Source organism: Lagenorhynchus albirostris, chromosome 3 (assembly GCF_949774975.1).
Source record: "Lagenorhynchus albirostris chromosome 3, mLagAlb1.1, whole genome shotgun sequence".
Lineage (NCBI taxonomy): Eukaryota > Metazoa > Chordata > Mammalia > Artiodactyla > Delphinidae > Lagenorhynchus > Lagenorhynchus albirostris.
In genome coordinates this window covers 117231681-117256505 of record NC_083097.1, presented here as the reverse complement: position 1 = coordinate 117256505, position 24825 = coordinate 117231681, and the positions used below count along the sequence as shown (strand labels likewise).

Below are 24825 nucleotides of genomic sequence, written 5' to 3'. Positions count from 1 at the left end.
ACCACTGGACCACTAGGGAAGTCCCTCTCACCTTGAAACAAGGTATCACAAATACTATGCTGCCAAGAGCAAAGGAATATTCATGATTAGTCTCATTTTAATGCCATCTAATAAAGAGCGTGTTAAATATGTTTATAAAAATAAGAAGTTTTAAAAGAAATGGGCTAACTCCTTTTTTTGTCAAGAATGTTAAAAGCAATCCTTGATTTGGGAAAATTTATGGTTTCATCCTAAAATTTCAGTCATTCTGAATTGAATTAAACTGTCTACAAAGGTTTTTAAAAATATGTATGTTAATAACAGAGCCAAGTGGCAGACATTATCCGACTAAACTCAGTAAAAAAAAAAAAAGAAAAGTAAAAAACTAAAATAAAAATTCAAAAAAACATTTAAAATTCAAAACACTTAATTTAATTCCGTAGATTAGGACTTTTTAAAATGGTAATCTTCCAGTCTACATAATCTACTATTAAGAATAAAGTGTAGGGCTTCCCTGGTGGCGCATTGTTTGAGAGTCCGCCTGCCAATACAGGGAACACGGGTTCGTGCCCCGGTCTGGGAGGATCCCACACGCCGCGGAGCGGCTGGGCCCGTGAGCCATGGCCGCTGAGCCTGCGCGTCCGGAGCCTGTGCTCCGCAACGGGAGGGGCCACAACAGTGAGAGGCCCGCGTACCACCAAAAAAAAAAACGAACGAAGTGTAAACACTGAAGTTACAGTATGCATTATGTTATGTTGCACTACACATTCTGTACTTAGGGAGCAAAAACCACATTTTCATCGTGAAGGAAATTGATCGTAGCAGGTTTTTGTTACTGTAGCAAGGTTATTTCAATTTTTAGATTTAAAAATTAAATAAAATTATAAAGTACTAATCTGACAAATATTTGTAAAATAAAAAATAGTTTATGAAAAAAATAAAAACCTTCAACCGACATCAAATATTTATATTGGAAAATATAAATGAATTCAGAAAAATGGCATATATTAAAAATTGAAGTATTCAGCAAAAGTTGATGCACAAGGTACTGTATATAGAATATAAAGTGAAGTTTTAGAATAAACTATATTACAAAAGGAATTACTAAGGAATATTTGAGGAATTATATAAATACATGATATTTAGACAAAGAATGAAGGTATTCCAAGATACATATTTGAGGGGGAAAGCGGTGAAATAAAATATTCACGAAGCAAACTATAAAATTGAAAAGCAATAACCCACCTTGCTAGAGTGGTTGCCTCCAGTAGACTGTTCTTCCCCTTCTACGTCTGGTAGTGGACACGGCGTAAGACTGGGGCTGAAGGCCATGAGATCTGCCTTGGGCGGCCCCTCCCCAGAGCACACCCGCTGCCGCCTCTGCTGCGAGTAAGACCAGCTCCCCACAGCGCTGGAGTACACCAGCGTGGGCTTCCCGGGCCCGCACGCGCCCTCGCTGGGCGGCGCCGAGCACCGCAGCGCCGTGTACAACAGCAGCGTGAGCACCAACAGGCTGGACACCGCGCAGATGGCGATGATCAGGTACACGTTCACATCCACCAGAGCGGCCTCCGCGCCAGCGGCGCCCGTCGACGCCCGCGAAGAGGCCTTGGGCGCCTGGCCGCTGTCCTCCAGCGACAGCAGCACGGTGGCCGTGGCCGTCAGCGCCGGCTCGCCGTGGTCCTTCACCAGCACCAGCAGGCGATGGCGCGGCGCGTCCGCCTCGTCCAGGGCGCGCGTCGTGCTGATCTCGCCCGTGTACAGCCCCACGCGGAACGGGCTGTGCGCGCCACCCGCCGCCGGCTGCAGCTCGTACGACAGCCACGCGTTGTAGCCCGAGTCCGCGTCCACCGCGCGCACCTTCGCCACCACGTGGCCCGCGCCCACCGACCGAGCCACCAGCTGGCTCAGCGCGCCCGCCCCGCCGCCCGGCCCGGGCAGCAGCAGCGCGGGCGCGTTGTCGTTCTCGTCCAGCACGAACACCTGCAGCGTCACGTTGCTGCCCAGAGGCGGCACGCCCGCGTCGCGCGCGCTCACCTGGAACTGCAGCAGCTCCAGCTCCTCGTGGTCCAGCGGCTGCAGCGCGTACACCTTGCCGCTCTCCGCGTGCACCGACACGTAGCTCGACAGCGCTCGCTCGCCCACCCGCCGCTCCACCAGCGAGTAGGACACCAGCGCGTTCTCCTGCGCGTCCGCGTCCCGAGCCGACACCGTGAAGATGTGGCAGCCGGGCGGGTTGTTCTCCTTCACGAACACCGTGTACTCGGGGTGCGCGAACGCGGGCGCGTTGTCGTTCACGTCGGCCACCTCCACGGACACGCTGGCTGTGGCCGACAGGGAAGGCGAGCCCGCGTCCCGCGCGGTCACCACTACCTCATAGTTCTCCAAGGTCTCGCGGTCCAGGGCGCTGTCCAGCACTAGCGAATAGTAATTCTTGAAGGTGGACACCAGTTTGAAGGGGACATGAGATGTTAATGTGCAGGTCACCTGCCCGTTGGCGCCAGAGTCACGGTCGGACACGCTGATTAAGGCGATGACGGTGCCCACCTGAGCGTCCTCTCGCACCGGAAGAGCCAAAGAAGTGACAACCACCTCAGGTGAATTATCGTTTTCATCCAGGATTTCCACTAGGACAGTGCAGTGACCAACCATAGGTGGGTTTCCTTTATCTGTAACATCTACATGAATTTCATAAGTATTACTATCCTCAAAGTCAATAGCATCGTTTACTCTTATTTCTCCTGTGCTTTCATTCATTAGAAATTTCCTTCTTGTGCTGGGTAGGACCAAAGAGCTAAACGAATATATTATTTCCTTATTTATCCCTTCATCCACATCAGAAGCATTTAGCCAGATGACTAATGTTTGGTTCGCTGAATTTTCATACATCTTAACTTCATAAACGGATCGGTCAAATAGAGGTGCATTATCATTGGCGTCTAACACCAGGATCAGCAGAGTAACAAATCCCGTCAGTTCGGGTTTGCCTCCATCAGTTGCCGTTAATAACAACTGAAGCTGAGGATTTTCTTCACGATCCAGCAGTTTTCGTAGAACAAGCACTGGAAATTTGCCTTTGTCCTTTTTGTTTATAATATCTAGAGTGAAAAAGTCATTTCGACTGAGTCTGTAAGTAAGCATTGCGTTCTCTCCGATATCCGCATCAGATGCACCTTCTAGAGGAAATCGAGAGTCAAGCGGTCGAGATTCGTAAATTGAGAGCTTTTGTTCTGAGACAGAGAAGACCGGCGGGTTGTCATTAATGTCCTTCACCTCCACCTCCACATGGAACACCTGCAGCGGCCGGTCCACGATCACCTCCAGGTGGATGCTGCACTCCGCGCTCCGCCCGCACAGCTCCTCCCGGTCGATCCGAGAATTCACAAACAAAATGCCATTCTGCAGATTTACCTCCAGAAGGTCCCCGCGGCCTTTGGACGCCACCCGGAACAGGCGCGGCACCAGCTCCGTCAGCTCCAGCCCCAGGTCCTGGGCGATGCGGCCCACGAAGGTGCCGTGTTTGGCTTCCTCCGGGAGCGAGTAATGGACCTGGCTGCTCCCTGTCTCCCAGGCTGCAATGAGCAGAAACGAGAGAAGCAGGCGCTGGGTTCTCTGCCTGATAGGTCTGTAGACCAACATCATAACTTTCTCCTGTTTTACAAATCAGTGACTCGGCGTCCAGAACACACCCACCGCTCCGATTTTTTCTATTCGATTTCTTGCATCCAATTTTATTGAAATGGCTGAGATCTCCGAATGTAGCTCTTTCCTAGTCCTTGAGAAACAGGATCATGCCTTTGTTCTGAAAAGCCATTTTGTGGAAGACAGCGACACTCGGTGGCTTATTGTGTAAGTACAATTCCATGAGTTTAACAACTCTTGTTCCTATCTTTTCATTCTATTTTCATATATTTGGGTCTCTATGGACTTTCAAAGACTCACATTACGTTTCTTTTGTATATAATAATAATCATTGTCGATACGTAGTGCCGCATTTTTCTTAAGTGGAAAATCACAGAGAAGTAATTCCTTCCCTAACCATGATTGTCTTTAGCTGAATTTGAAAACACGCTTAATATTTGTATAATACTGAGTGTACTAGCATTTTGTTGGATAACAAATTTAAGTCTCTTCAACTTCTAAACCTTAATTCACTTCTCCTTGTCATTATTTTGATATTAAATAAACCTTATTTAGACACTAATCTCAAGCATCAGTTCTCTGTGAGGTATTTGCAACTTCTAAATGCCAATCATCACTAGAATGTAGAGAGATCACAGGCTTCAACATCAGAAATTCCTCTCTTCTGATTCCTAGTCTCCAACTTACTAGTGTGTGACTTGGGGAAAATAATTTAACCTATCTCCGTCTCAGTTTTCACTTTCATAACATTCATAAAATATTAATAATAATATGGTAGTTGCATGAACTATGATATATTAAGTGCCTAGTATAATACCTCAAGGAGAGTGAGTGCTTCATAAATGGCAGTTGTTCTCAGGGCTCACTTTAGCCACATTAGTTTCATAATGCTCAAGACCAAAATTGGCTCTTTGGATAAAATGATTACCTATAGAATGGCATCACCCTATAAAGCCTTTACATATTGCTGCTGCACAGGCTGAGTGGTGTTCCTGTCTTTAAGAAGACAGAAAAGTGCTTTTATTGAGAAATTGGTTATACAGGGGAAGTTTCACTTTTTTATACACATCTCACATGGGCAAAAAGAATCTTAATTTTGATTCAAAATAATTAAAAATTTATGATTTCCAATTTCAGAGACAACTAATTTCATCTTTGTTATATTTATGTTTTTCAAATACCCCAAATATACAGTTTGGGCATTATCTAATAATTTTATAAGTGTCAAAGTTTTTCATCACCTGCAGTAAAAAATACTTTCTCTCTCTCAAAATTCTTGGAATCAAATATTCAGTAACTGAAATTCTCCATTAATATATCTATGGTGGACTTCCTGGGTGGTCCAGTGGTTAAGACTCCACGCTTACAGTGAAGGGGGTCCGGGTTCAATCCCTGGTCGGGGAACTAAGATCCTGTATGCCTCGCGGTGCAGGCAATATACTATACTATATGCTACTGATAAAAGTTGAAGTTTCTCTTTTTCAAAAAAAAGGAAAACTGGGCTTCCCTGGTGGCGCAGCGGTTGAGAGTCCGCCTGCCTATGCAGGGGACACAGGTTCATGCCCCAGTCCGGGAAGATCCCACATGCCGCGGAGCGGCTGGGCCTGTGAGCTATGGCCGTTGAGCCTGTGCGTCCGGAGCCTGTGCTCCGCAACGGGAGAGGCCACAACAGTGAGAGGCCCGCGTACCGCAAAAAAAAAAAAAAAAAAAGGAAAACTTACTGATGGGAGGTTTTGTCTTATCCAAAGGTTAATTTCTTACTTTAATTATTTTTTTAAAGAAATCAATAATTTTGAACTCTGAAAAATAGAACATTTATAGAATAAATAAGAAAATTTACAGGAATGAGGGTCACTTGATTCATCGATGTATGTGTGCTTCTAACTTCTGTTTTTATACTTCTCTACTCCTTTAGAATTATTTTAGGGTCAAAGTCTATTCATATTCTGATTTTAAGGGTTACTTTTCTTATACAGCATGAATTAAAATGTAATGAGTTAATCTATCCACCCACAATAGCAATGTTCAGTGTAAGCTACTATCTGGAGTCTAAAAATAAGTTTATCATTGATTAATCATCTCAACACAAGGCAATGATATAAACTAAATTCCATTGCTGTTAATGAGCATTTTTAACCAGGTAATAACATAAATACCCCAATACAAATCTCCAATAATGAATGAAAAGTAGTGTAGTTAAATTATATCCTGTCAAATAATAGGAACTTGCTTTGCCAAGCAACTCAATAGGGCTATAGCCTCTAAAACTTCAGTTGGATAAGAATCACCTGGAATGCTTGTTAAAATGCAAATTTGCCAATACCTCTTATTTCAGAAACTTGAGGTGGTGTCTGGGAAGCAGAATGTTCAATAAGGACCCCAGATATTGCTAAAGCAGTTAGCATTGTCAGGTCTGAGGATAGGCTGACCATAAAAACCAGTTTGCCTGAAATATGCTCTGTTTGTCTGTGGTCTTTTGTATAGTGCCCCTTTCACTCTCAAAAGTGTCTGAGATCGAGTCATAACTTAGTTAGCCCTATCTAGAAACTACAGTTAACAGACTGGCATAGGGGAGCTTCATTATTGGTCTCATGATTCTGGCTTGAATTGAGCAATGAAGTGTCTTCCAAGCTCTCACCTCTCTATTTTGGACTTCCCAGCTGTTTTTAATCCTGAATTTCCTGAATCCCAGTGTGCTCATGCTTCCTGATGACCCAAAAGATAAATTCATTACTAAGATGTTCACTGATCTTCTGAAAATTTGCATACAATGATAGCCCATATTTTGGGAGAGAATAAAGATTAGTATAAGGGACTATATTACCAATTATATCAATGCAGCCATCAATAATAAAGAATAAAATGTTTAATTATAAAATATGTAGTAAGTACTTAATGAATAATACTAGTTCTAAGATACTAGAGGAACGGTGGCAGTTTTTTTGGGCGGAAGCAAATGACACTTCTAGCATCCCTTAATCCATATAACATAATCAAATACCTGGGCCCAAGTACAAGTGGCATATGGAACCTGAAAAAGTACAAGGACAGAGATATTTGAAGGTATAAGTCTGGATTTAAGGTGAGTTGTGCCAACAGACATAGGTTTTATGACAAGAGTTCAGAGAATATTCAAGTTTTGCAAGAAATAAAATGGGAAAAAAATAGATTGCTTTGTAGCATAAACCAAACATGTGTCGTTTGGAGAGAAACAAAGTACTGAAATATTTAAGTGATTTTTACTTGCAAGTGCCCGGTTACATTGTGGCTCTATTCTCAAGTCCACTCTGACTTGCTCTTTTGAATTTTCAATTAAGAAATGCCTTGGAAAATACCTGACATGATAAAAAATAAAATAAAACCCCTGAGTAGAAATATAAAACACATTACAAAAATGCAATGTAAGAATAAAGGAAGTTTTTAATATATAAATTAGAAAAACAAAATGAACGCTTGGACTAAAGATAGAGTGTGGAGAACCACCAATTTGAAACTTGCAAACCATAATCCAGGAAATGTAAGTTTAGCTTGTAGTGACTTTAAAGGTGCACAATCTCATCTCCAGATTTCTGTCTTTTGGAATACTGAGAGAAAAAGTAAATCCTCATGTAAACTGGTCAAGTTCCAGACAACAATTTCAAGAGAATTCAAAGTGTGAAATATGGGTATATCTTTAATGCCCCAGCATTATATTACTAACAGAAAATTTCAATAAAAGGAGAAAGTCTTCTTCAGGAAAGAAAGTACCTTTCAGGAAGTATTTCTTCAATATCAGATAAAACATGAATTTCAAAAAAATTTCTATGCGTAGAAAAGATTCTCAATCAACATTTTCTTATGATCTACACTGTCAGACAATGTAAAGAAACATATTTTGAACAAATGGGAATAAGAGTTATATTTGAAACAATTACTGTCAACATTAAATTCCTAAAGTAAAGCAACTGTTTTCTAGGTATATTGGAAGTTGCTTATTGAAGTTACAGACACTAACTAGTGCTGACCGCCGTGTCTCCAGAAAGGTAGGAAACTATAGGTTGACAAGGTAAGAGTGACTGCATATTATCTGCTATGGGGTTGTTTAAAAACAATATAATTAGACTAAACAACCATGCTTACTTTAGAAATAAATTATCATTTCATAGAGTGGTGTTGCAGTTAATGTGTAATGACTAAATTTGTTTTCACCTAATAGTTTTCAGGTCGGTGGCAGCAATTAATCAGGAATTCAATATGACTCCCACAACAGGTTTTAAATAAAATGGATTCAGCTCTAATAAATGTCTGTTCAGTGTATGGTTTGTAATAATTCTCAACTAGAAGTCGAAGCAAAAGTCAGTTACAAAGTTAAGGTTCACTTTCCGGAAATAAAATTAAACATCCTGGCAGAACTAGAAAAAATTGGATAAAAATTATTTAAAAGTATCTTATAGGATAATTAAAATATTTTGCAAGACTAAATGAATACATACATAAAAAACAAAATATTAGAGCAACCCACCTTCCCAGAGGAGTCCAAAGAAGCTTGTGGGTCTCCACTTCCATCTACAGATCCAGGACACGGAGGTAGGCTGGGGCTGAAGGCCATGAGGTCGGTCTTGGGCGGGCCCTCCCCAGAGCACACCCGCTGCCGCCTCTGCTGCGAGTAAGACCAGCTCCCCACCGCGCTGGAGTACACCAGCGTGGGCTTCCCGGGTCCGCACGCGCCCTCGCTGGACGGCGCCGAGCACCGCAGCGCCGTGTACAACAGCAGCGTGAGCACCAACAGGCTGGACACCGCGCAGATGGCGATGATCAGGTACACGTTCACATCCACCAGAGCGGCCTCCGCGCCAGCGGCGCCCGTCGACGCCCGCGAAGAGGCCTTGGGCGCCTGGCCGCTGTCCTCCAGCGACAGCAGCACGGTGGCCGTGGCCGTCAGCGCCGGCTCGCCGTGGTCCTTCACCAGCACCAGCAGGCGATGGCGCGGCGCGTCCGCCTCGTCCAGGGCGCGCGTCGTGCTGATCTCGCCCGTGTACAGCCCCACGCGGAACGGGCTGCGCGCGCCACCCGCCACCGGCTGCAGCTCGTACGACAGCCACGCGTTGTAGCCCGAGTCCGCGTCCACCGCGCGCACCTTCGCCACCACGTGGCCCGCGCCCACCGACCGAGCCACCAGCTGGCTCAGCGCTCCCGCCCCGCCGCCCGGCCTGGGCAGCAGCAGCGCGGGCGCGTTGTCGTTCTCGTCCAGCACGAACACCTGCAGCGTCACGTTGCTGCCCAGAGGCGGCACGCCCGCGTCGCGCGCGCTCACCTGGAACTGCAGCAGCTCCAGCTCCTCGTGGTCCAGCGGCTGCAGCGCGTACACCTTGCCGCTCTCCGCGTGCACCGACACGTAGCTCGACAGCGCTCGCTCGCCCACCCGCCGCTCCACCAGCGAGTAGGACACCAGCGCGTTCTCCTGCGCGTCCGCGTCCCGAGCGGACACCGTGAAGATGTGGCAGCCGGGCGGGTTGTTCTCCTTCACCAGCACCGTGTACTCGGGGTGCGCGAACGCGGGCGCGTTGTCGTTCACGTCGGCCACCTCCACGGACACGCTGGCTGTGGCCCACAGGGAAGGCGAGCCCGCGTCCCGCGCGGTCACCACCACTTCATAGTTTGCCACCCTCTCACGGTCCAGATCGCTGTCCAGCACCAGCGAGTAGTAATTCTTGAAGGTGGACACCAGTTTGAAGGGGACATGAGGCATCACAGAACAGGTCACCTGTCCATTTGCACCTTCGTCTCGGTCAATAACGCTGATCAGGGCAATGATTGTCCCCAGCTGTGCGTCCTCTTTGACAGGGAGCCAGAGCGTTTTGATAATCAACTCTGGAGCAAAGTCGTTAGTGTCCACAACTTCCACAAGAACTGTACAGTGACCAGCCAGGGGTGGGAGGCCTTTATCGATCGCCTCTACTGGAATTTTGTAGGCTTTACTTTCTTCAAAATCTATATGTCCTATTGCTATAATCTTCCCACTTAGGGGGTCTATGTAGAACTTAAATTTTATATCTGGAGAAACGTCACTAGAGAATGAGTAAATAATATCCCCATTCAAGCCTTCGTCTAAATCTGAGGCGTTAAGTTTAATTACGAACGTTGCATTGGGAACGTTTTCTGGTAATTTCACCGCATAGAGTGTTCTGTCGAAAGCTGGGGCGTTGTCATTGGCGTCCAGCACTTTGACGAGTAACTGAACTGTGCCAGTCAGCTCAGGTTTGCCTCTGTCAGTGGCCGTGAGCACTAAATGAAGTTCCGGAGATTCTTCCCTGTCTAAAGGTTTTCGTAATACAAGTCCCAGAGGCTTTACCTGTTGGTCGGTGGTTGGTACGTCCAGAGAGAAATACTCACTGGAGCTCAGCCTGTAAGTCAACAGAGCGTTCTCCCCGATATCTGCATCGGAGGCGCCCTCTAGTGGAAACCGAGAGTCAAGCGGCCTGGATTCCGCGATAAACAGATTCCTTTGTGTTCCGGGGAACACAGGAGGATTGTCGTTAATATCCTTCACCTCCACCTCCACATGGAACACCTGCAGCGGCCGGTCCACGATCACCTCCAGGTGGATGCTGCACTCCGCGCTCCGCCCGCACAGCTCCTCCCGGTCGATCCGAGAATTCACAAACAAAATGCCATTCTGCAGATTTACCTCCAGAAGGTCCCCGCGGCCTTTGGAATCCAACTGGAACAAGCGGGGCACAAGCTCCGCCAGCTCCAGCCTTAGGTCCTGGGCGATGTGGCCCACGAAGGTGCCGTGTTTGGCCTCCTCCAGGACTGAGTAGTGGACCTGGCTGCTCCCGGTCTCCCAGGCTGTGAGAATGATAAACAGTAGCAGTAGATCCCGCTCCCCTTGGTCGCCTCGACTTGAGTACAACATTTCAAATACTTGATCTTTTTTATAGTTAGCGAAAAATTTTTCAAAACTAGGGGAAATCTTCTGATTCCTTCAGTCCCATCCTGCTGTGTTCGTCACTGTTCTGCCCTAGGAGACTATAAAAGACCGGACTGTCTTTCCAAAGCCTAAAAGATGGCTTTGAATCAGAGAATTTCTCAGCCGAGAGTGACATCACGTGGCCCCAAAAGTAAGTACATATTCTATGAATAAACATTTCGCCATTATCCTGCAAAGTTTTGTTTCATTCTCTGAATTTTTTCTTAATCGTTGATGAAATAGAGAAGGACATTTCTCTTGTTGGAAGCATTCATGTGAAATAAGTGCAGCTAAATGTTTAGTATAAACCAAAACTGTGGCTTTCTGTTACCTGAGGAAACTAAACTCTCCACACAATTTAAAAATAATCACAGAAATGAAGTGAGAATTAAAATGATTAGTTAAACAACCAGGGATTTTAAACTGGAAAATTCTTTTGTTCTGTAATTCAGGATCTCCCACATACGTAGACTTAGGATTCTGCCTAGAAGAATTCGATGACTCACTGTTCCTAGGGTCTCTAGGAGACCAGAAATCTACTGATGAAAAAGAAACTTGCTCATGTCTGAAAAAAAAAAAAATCTAGAAAACTGAGCAACAAATTGAAGTATTTTCTTAAGTAATTTTATGAATTGAATATATGTAAAATATTTTAATATAAGTAAGAATTTGCTTTAATATATTTTGTAGGGAGAAACTAGTCTATATTTTTCTTTTTATTAGAATTAATGTGATTTCTTTTCAGAAATGTGTTGCATTCCTATATCTATATAGTTGCATTTTTCCAAGCCTTAATACTTATGAATATCTTTTTACAATCCCCAATATAGTTTACATTATGTCTTTTCATAATACATACATTTTAATTTCATTATTGTTCATCCTTAGTACTTAGGACAATTTCTGTTTTTAAAGTTATGCTTGGGATTTTTCCTTCTTAGTATCTATTTAACAAGGAAAGCTCATTTGTGAACTACTCTCATTCTAAACTGCAAGTAGATTAATTACATCTAGATTTTAGTGCTTTTCAAGAGTAAAGGCAAAATTATCAGTTTATCGTACCATTAATGCTCCTGTATATCTATCTTTTCTTTCATATTCTTACAGCTACCTGCCTAAGAAACGTTTTTAACTAATTGCTGCTATCCTTCATTATTGCAGTAGCTTCCTAGATTGTCTTTCCATCCAATCTTCTGAAACACGATGTTGAATTTTTTTGCTCAAGATCTTTTGATAGTTCCCAATTTACTTCTGAAGAATCCAAATTCTTTAATCTACTACTCAAAGTTACTTAGTCTAGTACTCAGAATCAAGAGATATTTTCATATTACTTTTTCTGACTTTATTCTATGTGAACCATATGTTTTAACCACAGTGGACTATTCCGTGTTTCCAGTCATATAGAGGCTTTTGTGTGTCTTCAGTTTGCTTAATTTTCTCCTTCACAGAATTATTCATTATTCTCAATATTCTCTCAGGGTAACTTACTCTTTTAAAAACCATTGAAAACACCATGCCTCTTCAAGTGTTCCTTCAGAAAGACAAATAGGGAGTGATTTTCTTTCAACCCCAGCTTTGCTTTTGGGCCTGTTATAATATCTTGTCTTTCATTGTACGACCCATATATTTATTTTATCTCAAACGTTTTGATGTCAGAGGCTGGGTTTTGATAATTCAGTGGTCCCTGGCATGCTAACATGGTCTTGGAATCCCCTAAGGGTCCTACTAATGATTAATGAAGACTGATGACTATATTTTAAAAGTTATTCTATAACACTTTCTATATAAATGGTCTACTTCCATGGTTAACAGGCAGTAACTACTACTAACTTTTAAATCGTCATCAAAACATACTGTGTACTTAATTTTGAGGAAGGGAAAACACCATTAATGGAAAAGAACAAAGATTTCAAACACCTACTCAGACCTCTAAATGATCTGAAGCAACTTATAAGTATGAAAAAAGACATCACTGTCAACACAAGATAGTTTAAACTTTCCTTGAGGAGACTTTATCTAAATAAATTTCTAGATTCCAAAAGGTTTTCCACATCCACAATGGTAATTGGACTTCCCAAAACTGGTGAAACTGACTTTTAGATGAGTTTTTTAATTCTATCACAAAGAATTCAAAATATTGACACATTGTAGGTTAACCTGAAAATAACTTCACAAAAGATAACTTTTACATAAAATAAGAGTAATATAGAAGGCCATAATGACTTTCTAACATTTTAGTTTTTCTTTTTCCAGTTATTAACTCCTTGAACTCTTTTGAATAATAACTAAATTTTGTTATGCATAGTATTTGACAGACATTTTATAAGCAACTTTATAAATATTAACTTACTTGATACAAAAATTCTATACAAAAATTCTATGCAATAGAATTTATATTCATCATGTGTAGAATGTGAAACCAAGGAATTGAAATAACAAATGCTTTATCAAAGGCTATATGAACAAAAACTGGAAGAGGTGGAGTTTTAATCCAGGAAGCTCCAGAATCCACAGTATTTAATAACTGAGCTCTGGTACCTTTCAATTTAGGAAATATTTAATAGCTAAAATCATTACCATTCACCTGAAACTAATACAAAATTGTTAATCAACTATATACACCCATATAAAATAAAAAGTTAAAAATAAACAAATAAAACCATTAACATAGAGGAGTGCAAAGTGTTAAAATACAGATTAGATTTTGACTCCATCTTTGTGATAAGCACACCCCTAAAATGAAATTGAATATCAATTAGAGAGTTGTAGGAACACAGAACTAAAATTATCGAAATGATGAGAGGTGTCAAATAAATGGTAGGTGATGGAAAGTGTCTTGTTTCTTTTATTTTTAAGTGTCTTATTTCTAATTAAGGAATTTTTAAAAACCAATTAAACATTTAGGAGAATTGAGTAATTAAAGTTATATCCAAGAATCAGGTAGGCATAGACAGAATAGAAAATCTAAGTGTACCATCACTTTCACAAGGGAGAAACTCCACATTTGATTCAAACAGTACAGTAAAGATAAACATATTTTTAAAATATACAGCCATTGGGGCTTCCCTGGTGGCGCAGTGGTTGAGAGTCCGCCTGCCGATGAAGGGGGATGCAGGGTGATGCAGGGGACACGGGTTCGTGCCCCGGTCTGGGAAGATCCCACATGCCCGAGGAGCGGCTGGGCCGGTGAGCCATGGCCTCTGAGCCTGCGCGTGCGGAGCCTGTGCTCCGCAATGGGACAGGCCACAACAGTGAGAGGCCCGCGTACCGCAAAAAAAACAAAAACAAAAACAACACAGCCATTAAAATTAAGGATTAAAATTATTTCTTTCATGTAATGTGCTTTTAATAGCCAAATAAAATTTAGGCACTGAAGGTATTGTGAGAAATATAAAATAAGCCACAAAATAATACTAGTTTCAGGTTACTTACAGGTAAGCAAAGGAAATAAAATGTCATACATTGCTGGTCATAAATGTTAAAGAAATTAAGAAATATATTAATAACAAATTAAGAATTGAGCGTTCCAGAAACCATTCATTCCATTCCATTAAGTCCCACCATTCTCTCCAAAGGAATATGCTCAAAATCTATGACCAACTAACATCAAGCCAGGTCAAACAGTTACAAGAAGCAAAGGTTTAAAAAAGACAAGAACAAAAAAATGAAAAGATTAAAAAAATAATAATAAACATTCTTGGACTCTCAAAGTTTTACTGTACAAAACTAAAAATGTTAACTTGAATAAATGAGTCCTAATCATCCTGCATATTCTGTGTAATAAAGATTTATAAATTAATCATTTGAACAGCAAGAATGGAATTAATAGTTTTTCTAATCAAATTATTTTTCTAAGTCATATATAAAATATGTTTAAATGTGAAATATTTTTCCATAATATTCCAACTCATCTACAAAGGGCTGATAGTATTTTCCTCAATATTAATCATTAGAAGTAAGAAGATTTTTATCAGATTAAAAGAAATTAGTTACTATACATAGATCCTCCAAAAATGTTGTTATTGACATGACTAAAAAAGTATCTGATAATAAAGCACATATCTTGAAATAGTACAATGTTCTATTTGATATTCTGTTGAAAGGAATATTAAATATTTGTCCACTTTTGGTTTTATTTTTATCTGGTCTATAATAAATTTGGTAAGAAAATGAAAACATGCAAATTTTGAAGGAAATTATTATTCTGTACTTTATTACTAAACTGCTTAAAATACCAATAAACACTATATACATGTAGTATATATAGTAATATCTGTTTCTCTATACCTATGTAACAAACCCTAAGAGAGAGAAGAAAATAAAATGGATGGGCTCTGATCTTAAAGTAAAAGTAATCCCCAGAAAATATATAAATATTATCGAAACATAGTATATGAAGTAAGGTTAAAACTACATACAATGAAAAATAAATGCTATTTGGAGGAATGTATATAAACAGGTTGTTGTTAGGGTTCAGAAAGTTAGGTATTACAAAGAATAAAATCGTATTCAGTAAGAAGAAATTTATCCAAGAAAAATTTGAATTTGAATAGAAACCCAACACATGGAGAATGGTTAATGTCTGATGGCACTGAGAAACAGAGATTAAATTCGCCATATACACATGTATTAAATCATCACGTTTTATGCCTTAAACATACTCAATGCTATTCACCAAATATATCGCAATAAATCTGGGGGAAAAAACGATTAATTTTAAATATTCTTAAACCACAGTAACGTTTGTATACTGAAGTGTGAAAACGTGCTATATATTAGAAAAAGGAAAATAAATGTGAAATACTATAAATTATAAAATTTCGTCTTAAATATTTTAATATCAGTTTAAATGGACCTACCTCCGTGCAATGATCAACATCTTGCAGTTTGCCCGCGTTTTCTGAACCTAAGATTGGAGGGAGGCTGGGGCTGAAGGCCATGAGATCTGCCTTGGGCGGCCCCTCCCCAGAGCACACCCGCTGCCGCCTCTGCTGCGAGTAAGACCAGCTCCCTACCGCGCTGGAGTACACTAGCGTGGGCTTCCCGGGCCCGCACGCGCCCTCGCTGGGCGGCGCCGAGCACCGCAGCGCCGCGTACAGCAGCAGCGTGAGCACAAACAGGCTGGACACCGCGCAGATGGCGATGATCAGGTACACGTTCACATCCACCAGAGCGGCCTCCGCGCCAGCGGCGCCCGTCGACGCCCGCGTAGAGGCCTTGGGCGCCTGGCCGCTGTCCTCCAGCGACAGCAGCACGGTGGCCGTGGCCGTCAGCGCCGGCTCGCCGTGGTCCTTCACCAGCACCAGCAGGCGATGGCGCGGCGCGTCCGCCTCGTCCAGGGCGCGAGTCGTGCTGATCTCGCCCGTGTACAGCCCCACGCGGAACGGGCTGTGCGCGCCACCCGCCACCGGCTGCAGCTCGTACGACAGCCACGCGTTGTAGCCCGAGTCCGCGTCCACCGCGCGCACCTTCGCCACCACGTGGCCCGCGCCCACCGACCGAGCCACCAGCTGACTCAGCGCTCCCGCCCCGCCGCCCGGCCTGGGCAGCAGCAACGCGGGCGCGTTGTCGTTCTCGTCCAGCACGAACACCTGCAGCGTCACGTTGCTGCCCAGAGGCGGCACGCCCGCGTCGCGCGCGCTCACCTGGAACTGCAGCAGCTCCAGCTCCTCGTGGTCCAGCGGCTGCAGCGCGTACACCTTGCCGCTCTCCGCGTGCACCGACACGTAGCTCGACAGCGCTCGCTCGCCCACCCGCCGCTCCACCAGCGAGTAGGACACCAGCGCGTTCTCCTGCGCGTCCGCGTCCCGAGCCGACACCGTGAAGATGTGGCAGCCGGGCGGGTTGTTCTCCCTCACGAATACCGTGTACTCGGGGTGCGCGAACGCGGGCGCGTTGTCGTTCACATCGGCCACCTCCACGGACACGGTGGCTGTTACCGACAGGGAAGGCGAGCCCGCGTCCCGCGCGGTCACCACCACCTCATAGTTGGCCACAGTCTCGCGATCCAAGGCGCTGTCCAGAACCAGCGAATAGTAATTCTTGAACGTGGACACCAGTTTGAAGGGGACCTGGGGCGTTAATGAGCAGGTCACCTGCCCATTGGCACCAGAATCTTGGTCAGACACATTAATCAAGATGATAACTGTGCCGGGCTGAGCATCTTCTGAGATAGGAAGCGACAGGGAAGTGACAGTCAACTCTGGAGCATTGTCATTAGCGTCCAAAACTTCCACAAGAACTGTACAGTGACCAGCCAGGGGTGGGAGGCCTTTATCGATCGCCTCTACTGGAATTTTGTAGGCTTTACTTTCTTCAAAATCTATATGTCCTATTGCTATAATCTTCCCACTTAGGGAGTCTATGTAGAACTTAAATTTTATATCTGGAGAAACGTCACTAGAGAATGAGTAAATAATATCCCCATTCAAGCCTTCGTCTAAATCTGAGGCGTTAAGTTTAATTACAAACGTTGCATTGGGAACGTTTTCTGGTAATTTCACCGCATAGAGTGTTCTGTCGAAAGCTGGGGCGTTGTCATTGGCGTCCAGCACTTTGACGAGTAACTGAACTGTGCCAGTCAGCTCAGGTTTGCCTCTGTCAGTGGCCGTGAGCACTAAATGAAGTTCCGGAGATTCTTCCCTGTCTAAAGGTTTTCGTAATACAAGTCCCAGAGGCTTTACCTGTTGGTCGGTGGTTGGTACGTCCAGAGAGAAATACTCACTGGAGCTCAGCCTGTAAGTCAACAGAGCGTTCTCCCCGATATCTGCATCGGAGGCGCCCTCTAGTGGAAACCGAGAGTCAAGCGGCCTGGATTCCGCGATAAACAGATTCCTTTGTGTTCCGGGGAACACAGGAGGATTGTCGTTAATGTCCTTCACCTCCACCTCCACGTGGAACACCTGCAGCGGCCGGTCCACGATCACCTCCAGGTGGATGCTGCACTCCGCGCTCCGCCCGCACAGCTCCTCCCGGTCGATCCGAGAATTCACAAACAAAATGCCATTCTGCAGATTTACCTCCAGAAGGTCCCCGCGGCCTTTGGACGCCACCCGGAACAGGCGCGGCACCAGCTCCGCCAGCTCCAGCCCCAGGTCCTGGGCGATGCGGCCCACGAAGGTGCCGTGTTTGGCTTCCTCCGGGAGCGAGTAATGGACCTGGCTGCTCGTTGTCTCCCAGGCTATGAGAATTATAAAAAATAGCAGTAGATGCCGGTTCCCCGAGTCGCCTAGATTTGAGTACATTTCAAATTATTGGTATTTTATTCTAAACTGCGTAACTTGTCGCAAAACTTAGAGGAATCTTCTTATCCCTTCTTTATTATCCTGATAGGCTCGCCATTGTTCAACCTCCGGGTACTGAAACAGAGTGGAGACTCTTTCCGATGTGAAAAGGGATGACTTAGTTTTGTCTTGAATTAAGAGAATTTCACGGTAAAGAGCGACATCATGTGGCCCAAAAAGTAAGTACGAATTACAAAAATCAACTTTATATTAATAAGGTGCAAAGTTTTATTTCAATCTCTGAATTTCTACAAATATTTGTTAAAGTGTAGGACAACATTTCTCATGCTGGCTGAAGGCATTCTTAGGAGATTTCACTTCTGGATGTTTAGTGTGACCATAATTGTAGTTCTCAAGCCTTGAAAATATGTTTTCCCACAAAGTTTTAAAATAAAGATAAAAATCCAAGTGACAAATAAAATTATGTTAGCAACCCTAAGTTTTAAAATCCTCTCTTCAGAGTCCAGGAAGCTCCATTTTCTTAGATTTCTGTTAAGGAAACTCCTGGTCTCTCTAGGGACCCAGTATCTCAAGAATCTAGTGGAAGAAAAACTTAGAAAAGTTGTTTTTAGGAAGCAAGAAATATTAGCAACTAATTCATATACTTGTCTTAAGAAAGTACAATAAGGGAAGGTTTGGGGTATCTTTGAAAAGGAAGAATTTGTATTAAGTGCATTTTGCGAGGACGAAGTATTCTGAATTTCTCTTTTCATCAGAATTTACATGTTCTGTTTCAGGATTTCATGGTTCTCATATCTTTTTTCCTTTCATTCTTTCTAAGCCTCATGTTTTATGAATATCCACCTGTTTTTACAATCTCCAACATGATTTAGATTATTTCATCAGCTAAATGTTGGTACTCAACTGTCCTTTAATTAAAGCAGTCCTTTAATCAAGCTTGGGGTGTTTTATCCTTTTTAGTTCTACTTAACAGAGCAAGTTTTTTTTAAAGTTTCACATCCATTTTCCCAACTGCAAATAAAATAATTAACGTCTGTATGCTATGGCTTTCCAAGTTTAATATCTGCCTAAATGAGTTTTAAATAATGCTGCTATCCTGAATTATTGCAATAGCTTCTTATTGCATCATCTTGTCACAACTCCATTTATCCTTCTCTTAATCCTGGCAGTCATCTTCCTGAAAAACACCTTTTATTCCTATGGATTCACTCTTTTTGATAGCTGTCAAATGATGTGAGAGGTGAGTCAAAATTTCTTAGTCAAGTACTCAAATTACCCAAGAGATTTTTCTCATATTACTTTTCCTGCTTTATCTCATACTCTTTCCTATGGGAACTATATGTTTTAACCAAAACAGACTTCCCTGTGTCCAGGCACATTTGGGGTTTTCTGTGTACTTTATTTAAGTTCCTCTGTTGCCAAGAATACCGGTTATACTCAATATTCTCCCGAAGGAAACTTTTCCATTTAAAAACCACTAAAATGTCAAAACTCTTGAAGGACTCCTTCAACAAGGGAAATAGGTGGATATTTCTGTTCAATACAATCACAGTGATTTACATCTCTTGTATCTCTTATAATATTCTGCCTCTAAGATGGTTATATTTATGTATGACAGATATCTTTATTCTTCTATAAACTTTTTGAAGCCAGGGGCTGGTTCTTGTTAATTCAATCATTCTTGACACAGCATCATGTTCTTAGAGACCATCCTAGAATATTTTTTAAATGTTTACTCAAGAGTGATGCCTATGGTTCTTCTCTATTTCCTAAGAAAGCATACTATTTTTATGGTTGTTAGATATCACTATTTACACAAATGACACTCTTTATTGATTATACAACAATAGTCTATTTGTCACTTTTAAGTATGTGTTTAAAAACTATTGTGTGGGGCTTCCCTGGTGGCGCAGTGGTTAAGAATCCGCCTGTCAATTCAGGGTACACGGGTTCAAGCCCTGGTCCGGGAAGATTCCACATTCCGCGGAGCAACTAAGCCTGTGCACCACAACTACTGAAGCCCGCGCGCCTGGAGCCTGTGCTCCGCAACAAGAGAAGCCACCGCAGTGAGAAGCCCGCGCGCTGCAATGAAGAGTAGCCCCCGTTCGCCTCAATTAGAGAAAGCCCGCGTGCAGCAACGAAGACCCAACGTCACCAAAAAAAACCCAAAACAAAACTATTGTGTGCTTACTTATTTTTAAAAACCAGAAACACTACCAGTGGTTTCCACCATTTCAAAAATAGAAAATGAAAATATTGGGGAGCACAAACCCCAGTTCAGTCCTCTGATAGACCCTGGACAACTTGTAAATGTAGGAAAATATGCCATTCCAGTTTAAGGTAGTCTAATACTTCCTAGGAAAACATGGACAACACAAAAAGTTAAAAATCACCTTCAGCAAAGCACCAAAGGCTCAGCAGCTTAAATGTATTTTTTAAATCCAAAATGCTTTTCCACTGCCAAAATCTTAATTCAATTTTCAACATAGAAAAAATGGATCAAAATTTTCTTCAATGGCATTCAAAATGTTAGAGACATCTTGGATTAATTAAAATACATCTTAAATTAATTATTTATAGGGAGGCCATAAATAACCTTTACATAAAATAAAAATAATATAGAAGCCATAATGATGACCTTCTGACATTTTAGATTTTCCTATTCCTCTTCAGAATATTAATAGCCAAATTGATCAAGCTCTTACTATTTAGCTAATACTATCATAAGCACTTTATAAGTATCAACTTACTAAGTACTTCAGCATTTACCTGTGATAGGTATTACTATTTAACTTCCCAGCTTTACAGGTGGAAAACTGAAAAATGAGAGGTTAAGCAAGGCTGCACAGAACAAAATTGGTAGGGGGGAATTTAGGCAAGGAAGGATGGCTTCAAAACTCACAACAATAAACACTATTCTCTGCTTCCTGCATGTAAAGAAACAGTGAAGAGTTTAAATCATAATATAGAGTGAATAATGAAAGCATTAAATTAGAAGAAATAGTTCTATGAAAGGAACCCACCAAATAAAAATCAAACATGAAAAGTGATTTGCAGTGTTTGAGAGTTCAATGCAGATTTTACATGAATGTACTTGGTCAAAGTTCACATTCTGTTGAATTACTATTTGTCTGATATTTGAATCCCTGATAAGCTGAGCAATAACCATGGGTGTCACATGGTAGTTGTAAGAGTGTGAAATTTCCCCATTCACTTCTTCAACCCAATCAGAAGTATTCAGTCTGATAACTAATACTATGTACTTTGTCTCTAAATGGTTTAAAAGGCCAACAGTAAATAAGCACTACAGACTCTTGGACTCTTGGAATCACCAGGCCCCAAAAGGAATCTAGATTAAGATATGATGAACAGGGCCCTTAAACAAAGTGGATAACTTGAAAGTGTTGGTGAAACAGAAGCATTAAAAAAAAAAAAGGAAGAAGGAAAGAAAGGAAGGAAGAAGGAAGCTGAAAGGATAAAAGTGTAATAAAGTGACGTTGAAATGTCAATATATTATTCAAAAATGAGTAACTGTGAAATAACCCTCCTGAAGTTCAAATGGAAAGTAATGAAAGCTCTACAACATTAATAAGAAAAAAAATATTACCAATGCAAATTTCTAAATGCATCACAAATGAATGTATCCAATGAAATTTTGAGTTTCAAGACAAAAATCTTGAAGTGTAGAATGATATTAATAACGTCTGATTCCACTTTAAGTCAACATTAATAAACCAAAGAGATCATAATGATTGACAAAAAGGAAAAGACGTATATAATGTAAAATTATTCAAATTTTTCAAAAAAGAGAGTGTAAATATAAACCGAACGAAAACAATTATAACATTTCAAAATAAATATTAACTGGTAATTATGAAAATTCAGACTTACTTTGGAAAGCCGATCACCATTTAAATCCTGAAGCTCGCCCATATCCACCACTACTGGACAAGCTGGAAGGCTGGGGCTGAAGGCCATGAGGTCGGTCTTGGGCGGCCCCTCCCCAGAGCACACCCTCTGCCGCCTCTGCTGCGAGTAAGACCAGCTCCCCACCGCGCTGGAGTACACCAGCGTGGGCTTCCCGGGCCCGCACGCGCCCTCGCTGGGCGGCGCCGAGCACCGCAGCGCCGTGTACAGCAGCAGCGTGAGCACCAACAGGCTGGACACCGCGCAGATGGCGATGATCAGGTACACGTTCACATCCACCAGAGCGGCCTCCGCGCCAGCGGCGCCCGTCGACGCCCGCGAAGAGGCCTTGGGCGCCTGGCCGCTGTCCTCCAGCGACAGCAGCACGGTGGCCGTGGCCGTCAGCGCCGGCTCGCCGTGGTCCTTCACCAGCACCAGCAGGCGATGGCGCGGCGCGTCCGCCTCGTCCAGGGCGCGCGTCGTGCTGATCTCGCCCGTGTACAGCCCCACGCGGAACGGGCTGTGCGCGCCACCCGCCACCGGCTGCAGCTCGTACGACAGCCACGCGTTGTAGCCCGAGTCCGCGTCCACCGCGCGCACCTTCGCCACCACGTGGCCCGCGCCCACCGACCGAGCCACCAGCTGGCTCAGCGCTCCCGCCCCGCCGCCCGGCCTGGGCAGCAGCAGCGCGGGCGCGTTGTCGTTCTCGTCCAGCACGAACACCTGCAGCGTCACGTTGCTGCCCAGAGGCGGCACGCCCGCGTCGCGCGCGCTCACCTGGAACTGCAGCAGCTCCAGCTCCTCGTGGTCCAGCGGCTGCAGCGCGTACACCTTGCCGCTCTCCGCGTGCACCGACATGTAGCTCGACAGCGCTCGCTCGCCCACCCGCCGCTCCACCAGCGAGTAGGACACCAGCGCGTTCTCCTGCGCGTCCGCGTCCCGAGCCGACACCGTGAAGATGTGGCAGCCGGGCGGGTTGTTCTCCCTCACGAACACCGTGTACTCGGGGTGCGCGAACGCGGGCGCGTTGTCGTTCACGTCGGCCACCTCCACGGACACGCTGGCTGTGGCCGACAGAGAAGGCGAGCCCCCGTCCCTCGCAGTCACCACCACCTCATAGTTCGACACACTCTCGCGATCCAAGGCGCTGTCCAGAACCAATGAATAGTAATTCTTGAAGGTGGACACCAGTTTGAAGGGAACATGGGGCGTCAGAGAGCAGGTCACCTGCCCGTTGGCACCTGAGTCGAGATCGGACACGCTAATTAGGGCAATGACAGTGCCGAAATGAGCGTCCTCTCGGATAGGCAAGGATAAGGAAGTCAGTGCAATCTGAGGGACATTATCATTTTTATCCAAAACTTTCACCAAGATGGTGCAATGACCAGTCATGGGTGGGTGGCCTTTGTCTGTCGCATCAATACGGATTTTGTATAAATTTATATTTTCAAAATCTAAATTCCCTTGAATTACTATTTCTCCAGTATTTGGATCTATTCTAAACTGGTTACTAACCATGGATGGAACAAGACTACTAAAAGAGTATGAAAACTCCCCATTAACTCCTTCATCCCTATCAGAAGCATTCAGTCTCATAACTATTGTTCCGTTATCTGAGTTTTCAAATATTTTTGCTTCATACTCTGACTGTCCAAAACTGGGAGCATTGTCATTCACATCCAGTACGGTGACCAGCAGCTGAACAGTGGCAGTGAGCTCAGGTTTGCCTTGGTCAGTGGCCATGAGGAATAAGTTATGTTCGGGCGCTTCCTCTCTGTCCAACGATTTCCTTAACACGAGCCCAATTTGTGTACTGTCATCACTGTTTGTTTTCACATCTAACGCGAAGTTTTCGTTGGAACTGAGCTTGTAGGTTAAGACAGAATTTGAGCCCACATCTGCATCCGACGCGCCCTCTAGTGGAAACAACGAATCTGGCAGCCTAGATTCGTAAATCAACACTCTTTGTTCCTTTACCGGGAACACAGGCGGGTTGTCGTTAATGTCCTTCACCTCCACCTCCACGTGGAACACCTGCAGCGGCCGGTTCACGATCACCTCCAGGTGGATGCTGCACTCCACGCTCCGCCCGCACAGCTCCTCCCGGTCGATCCGAGAATTCACAAACAAAATGCCATTCTGCAGATTTACCTCCAGAAGGTCCCCGCGGCCTTTGGACGCCACCCGGAACAGGCGCGGCACCAGCTCCGTCAGCTCCAGCCCCAGGTCCTGGGCGATGAGGCCCACGAAGGTGCCGTGTTTGGCCTCCTCTGGGACGGAGTAGCGGACCTGGCCGCTCCCCTCCTCCCAGGCTGCAAGGAGCAGAAGCGAGAGAAGCAAACACCGGGATCTCAGTCGGCCTTCAGGTGTAATAAGCATTTCAAATACTTGCTGGTTTAGTTCCATCAGGAAATCTTGTCTAGGCATTAAGATGAAATATTGTATGATCCCGAGTCTGTTAATTCAGTTCTTCTGCGCCTGCCATCATTCAACACTCGTGGAAGGATGCAGTAACGGGAGCAATGGACTTGAATAACAGCTAGTGTAACTTCACGGTAGACAGCGACATCATGCGGCTCGAAAGGGTAAGTAATGACTTCACAACGAAGCTACGCTATAGTTCTTGAAATTAAAGATATAGATATTTATATTACATATATATGTTTTGCCTTATTTTAATAGTAAATTTCCTCATGTTTGTAATTTGAAGGGTCAGTTTATCTCGTCTGTTTTCTTTTATTAGTTTAGAGTAGGGTAAGGGTTCAAAATACTTATAGTGAAACAACTTTCCTTCCAATAAAGGAAAAACTGTATCAGCCATTTTAGAAAGCTTAAGTGTGATATGAACCAGGCTTGGGAATTAGAAGTGCAAACTATCCTACATATTTGCATAGAGAAGAAACATGTGCATGTATTTCTGTCACAGAATATACTATTATATTTTGAGAAAAGAGTGTAATTTTAAATTAGCAAGTTTTACCCAAATTTTAAAAACCTTATAGATTATCAAAGTCCATTCTTTCTTTGTTGAGTGAACATCAACTACTCCTAATAATATTTTTTAATTTAATAATGGAGGCTGAAAATTTTAGCACATATTCTTTA

At 43.5% G+C, this 24825-nt stretch overlaps 3 protein-coding genes and 1 pseudogene across 3 annotated transcripts; all 4 read right to left on the bottom strand.

Moving 5' to 3' along the window:
* Positions 1-1197: 1197 nt before the first annotated feature.
* LOC132518399 (protocadherin alpha-10-like) lies at positions 1198-3618 on the bottom strand. The gene has a single exon (XM_060146363.1). The coding sequence runs from the start codon at positions 3616-3618 to the stop codon at positions 1198-1200; it is 2421 nt and encodes an 806-aa protein (XP_060002346.1).
* Positions 3619-4185: 567 nt separating this feature from the next.
* Positions 4186-11442, bottom strand: LOC132518398 (protocadherin alpha-9-like). Its single transcript, XM_060146362.1, has 3 exons — positions 11430-11442; positions 8094-10530; positions 4186-4237 (listed from the first exon to the last, which is right to left on the bottom strand). Exons 1-3 carry the CDS (start codon positions 11440-11442, stop codon positions 4186-4188), a joined length of 2502 nt encoding a protein of 833 aa, XP_060002345.1.
* A 2883-nt stretch (positions 11443-14325) lies between these two features.
* LOC132518397 (protocadherin alpha-7-like) lies at positions 14326-20983 on the bottom strand (annotated as a pseudogene).
* A 278-nt stretch (positions 20984-21261) lies between these two features.
* LOC132518361 (protocadherin alpha-6-like) lies at positions 21262-24126 on the bottom strand (the record flags this gene model as incomplete). Its single annotated transcript, XM_060146334.1, has 2 exons — positions 21702-24126; positions 21262-21281 (listed from the first exon to the last, which is right to left on the bottom strand). Coding segments are annotated over exons 1-2 (2445 nt in total), but the record flags the coding sequence as incomplete, so codon positions are not given.
* Between the last annotated feature and the right edge of the window lie 699 nt (positions 24127-24825).

Bases quoted from the DNA above. Each gene is read 5' to 3' on its own strand.
- LOC132518399 (XM_060146363.1), bottom strand. From the start codon at position 3,618: ATGTTGGTCTACAGACCTATCAGGCAGAGAACCCAGCGCCTGCTTCTC.
- LOC132518398 (XM_060146362.1), bottom strand. The intron at 4,238-8,093 runs GTATGTATTCAT...TCTACATTCTAG, and splicing joins TCTAATATTTTGTTTTTTAT to TGATGATTGGCATTTAGAAG.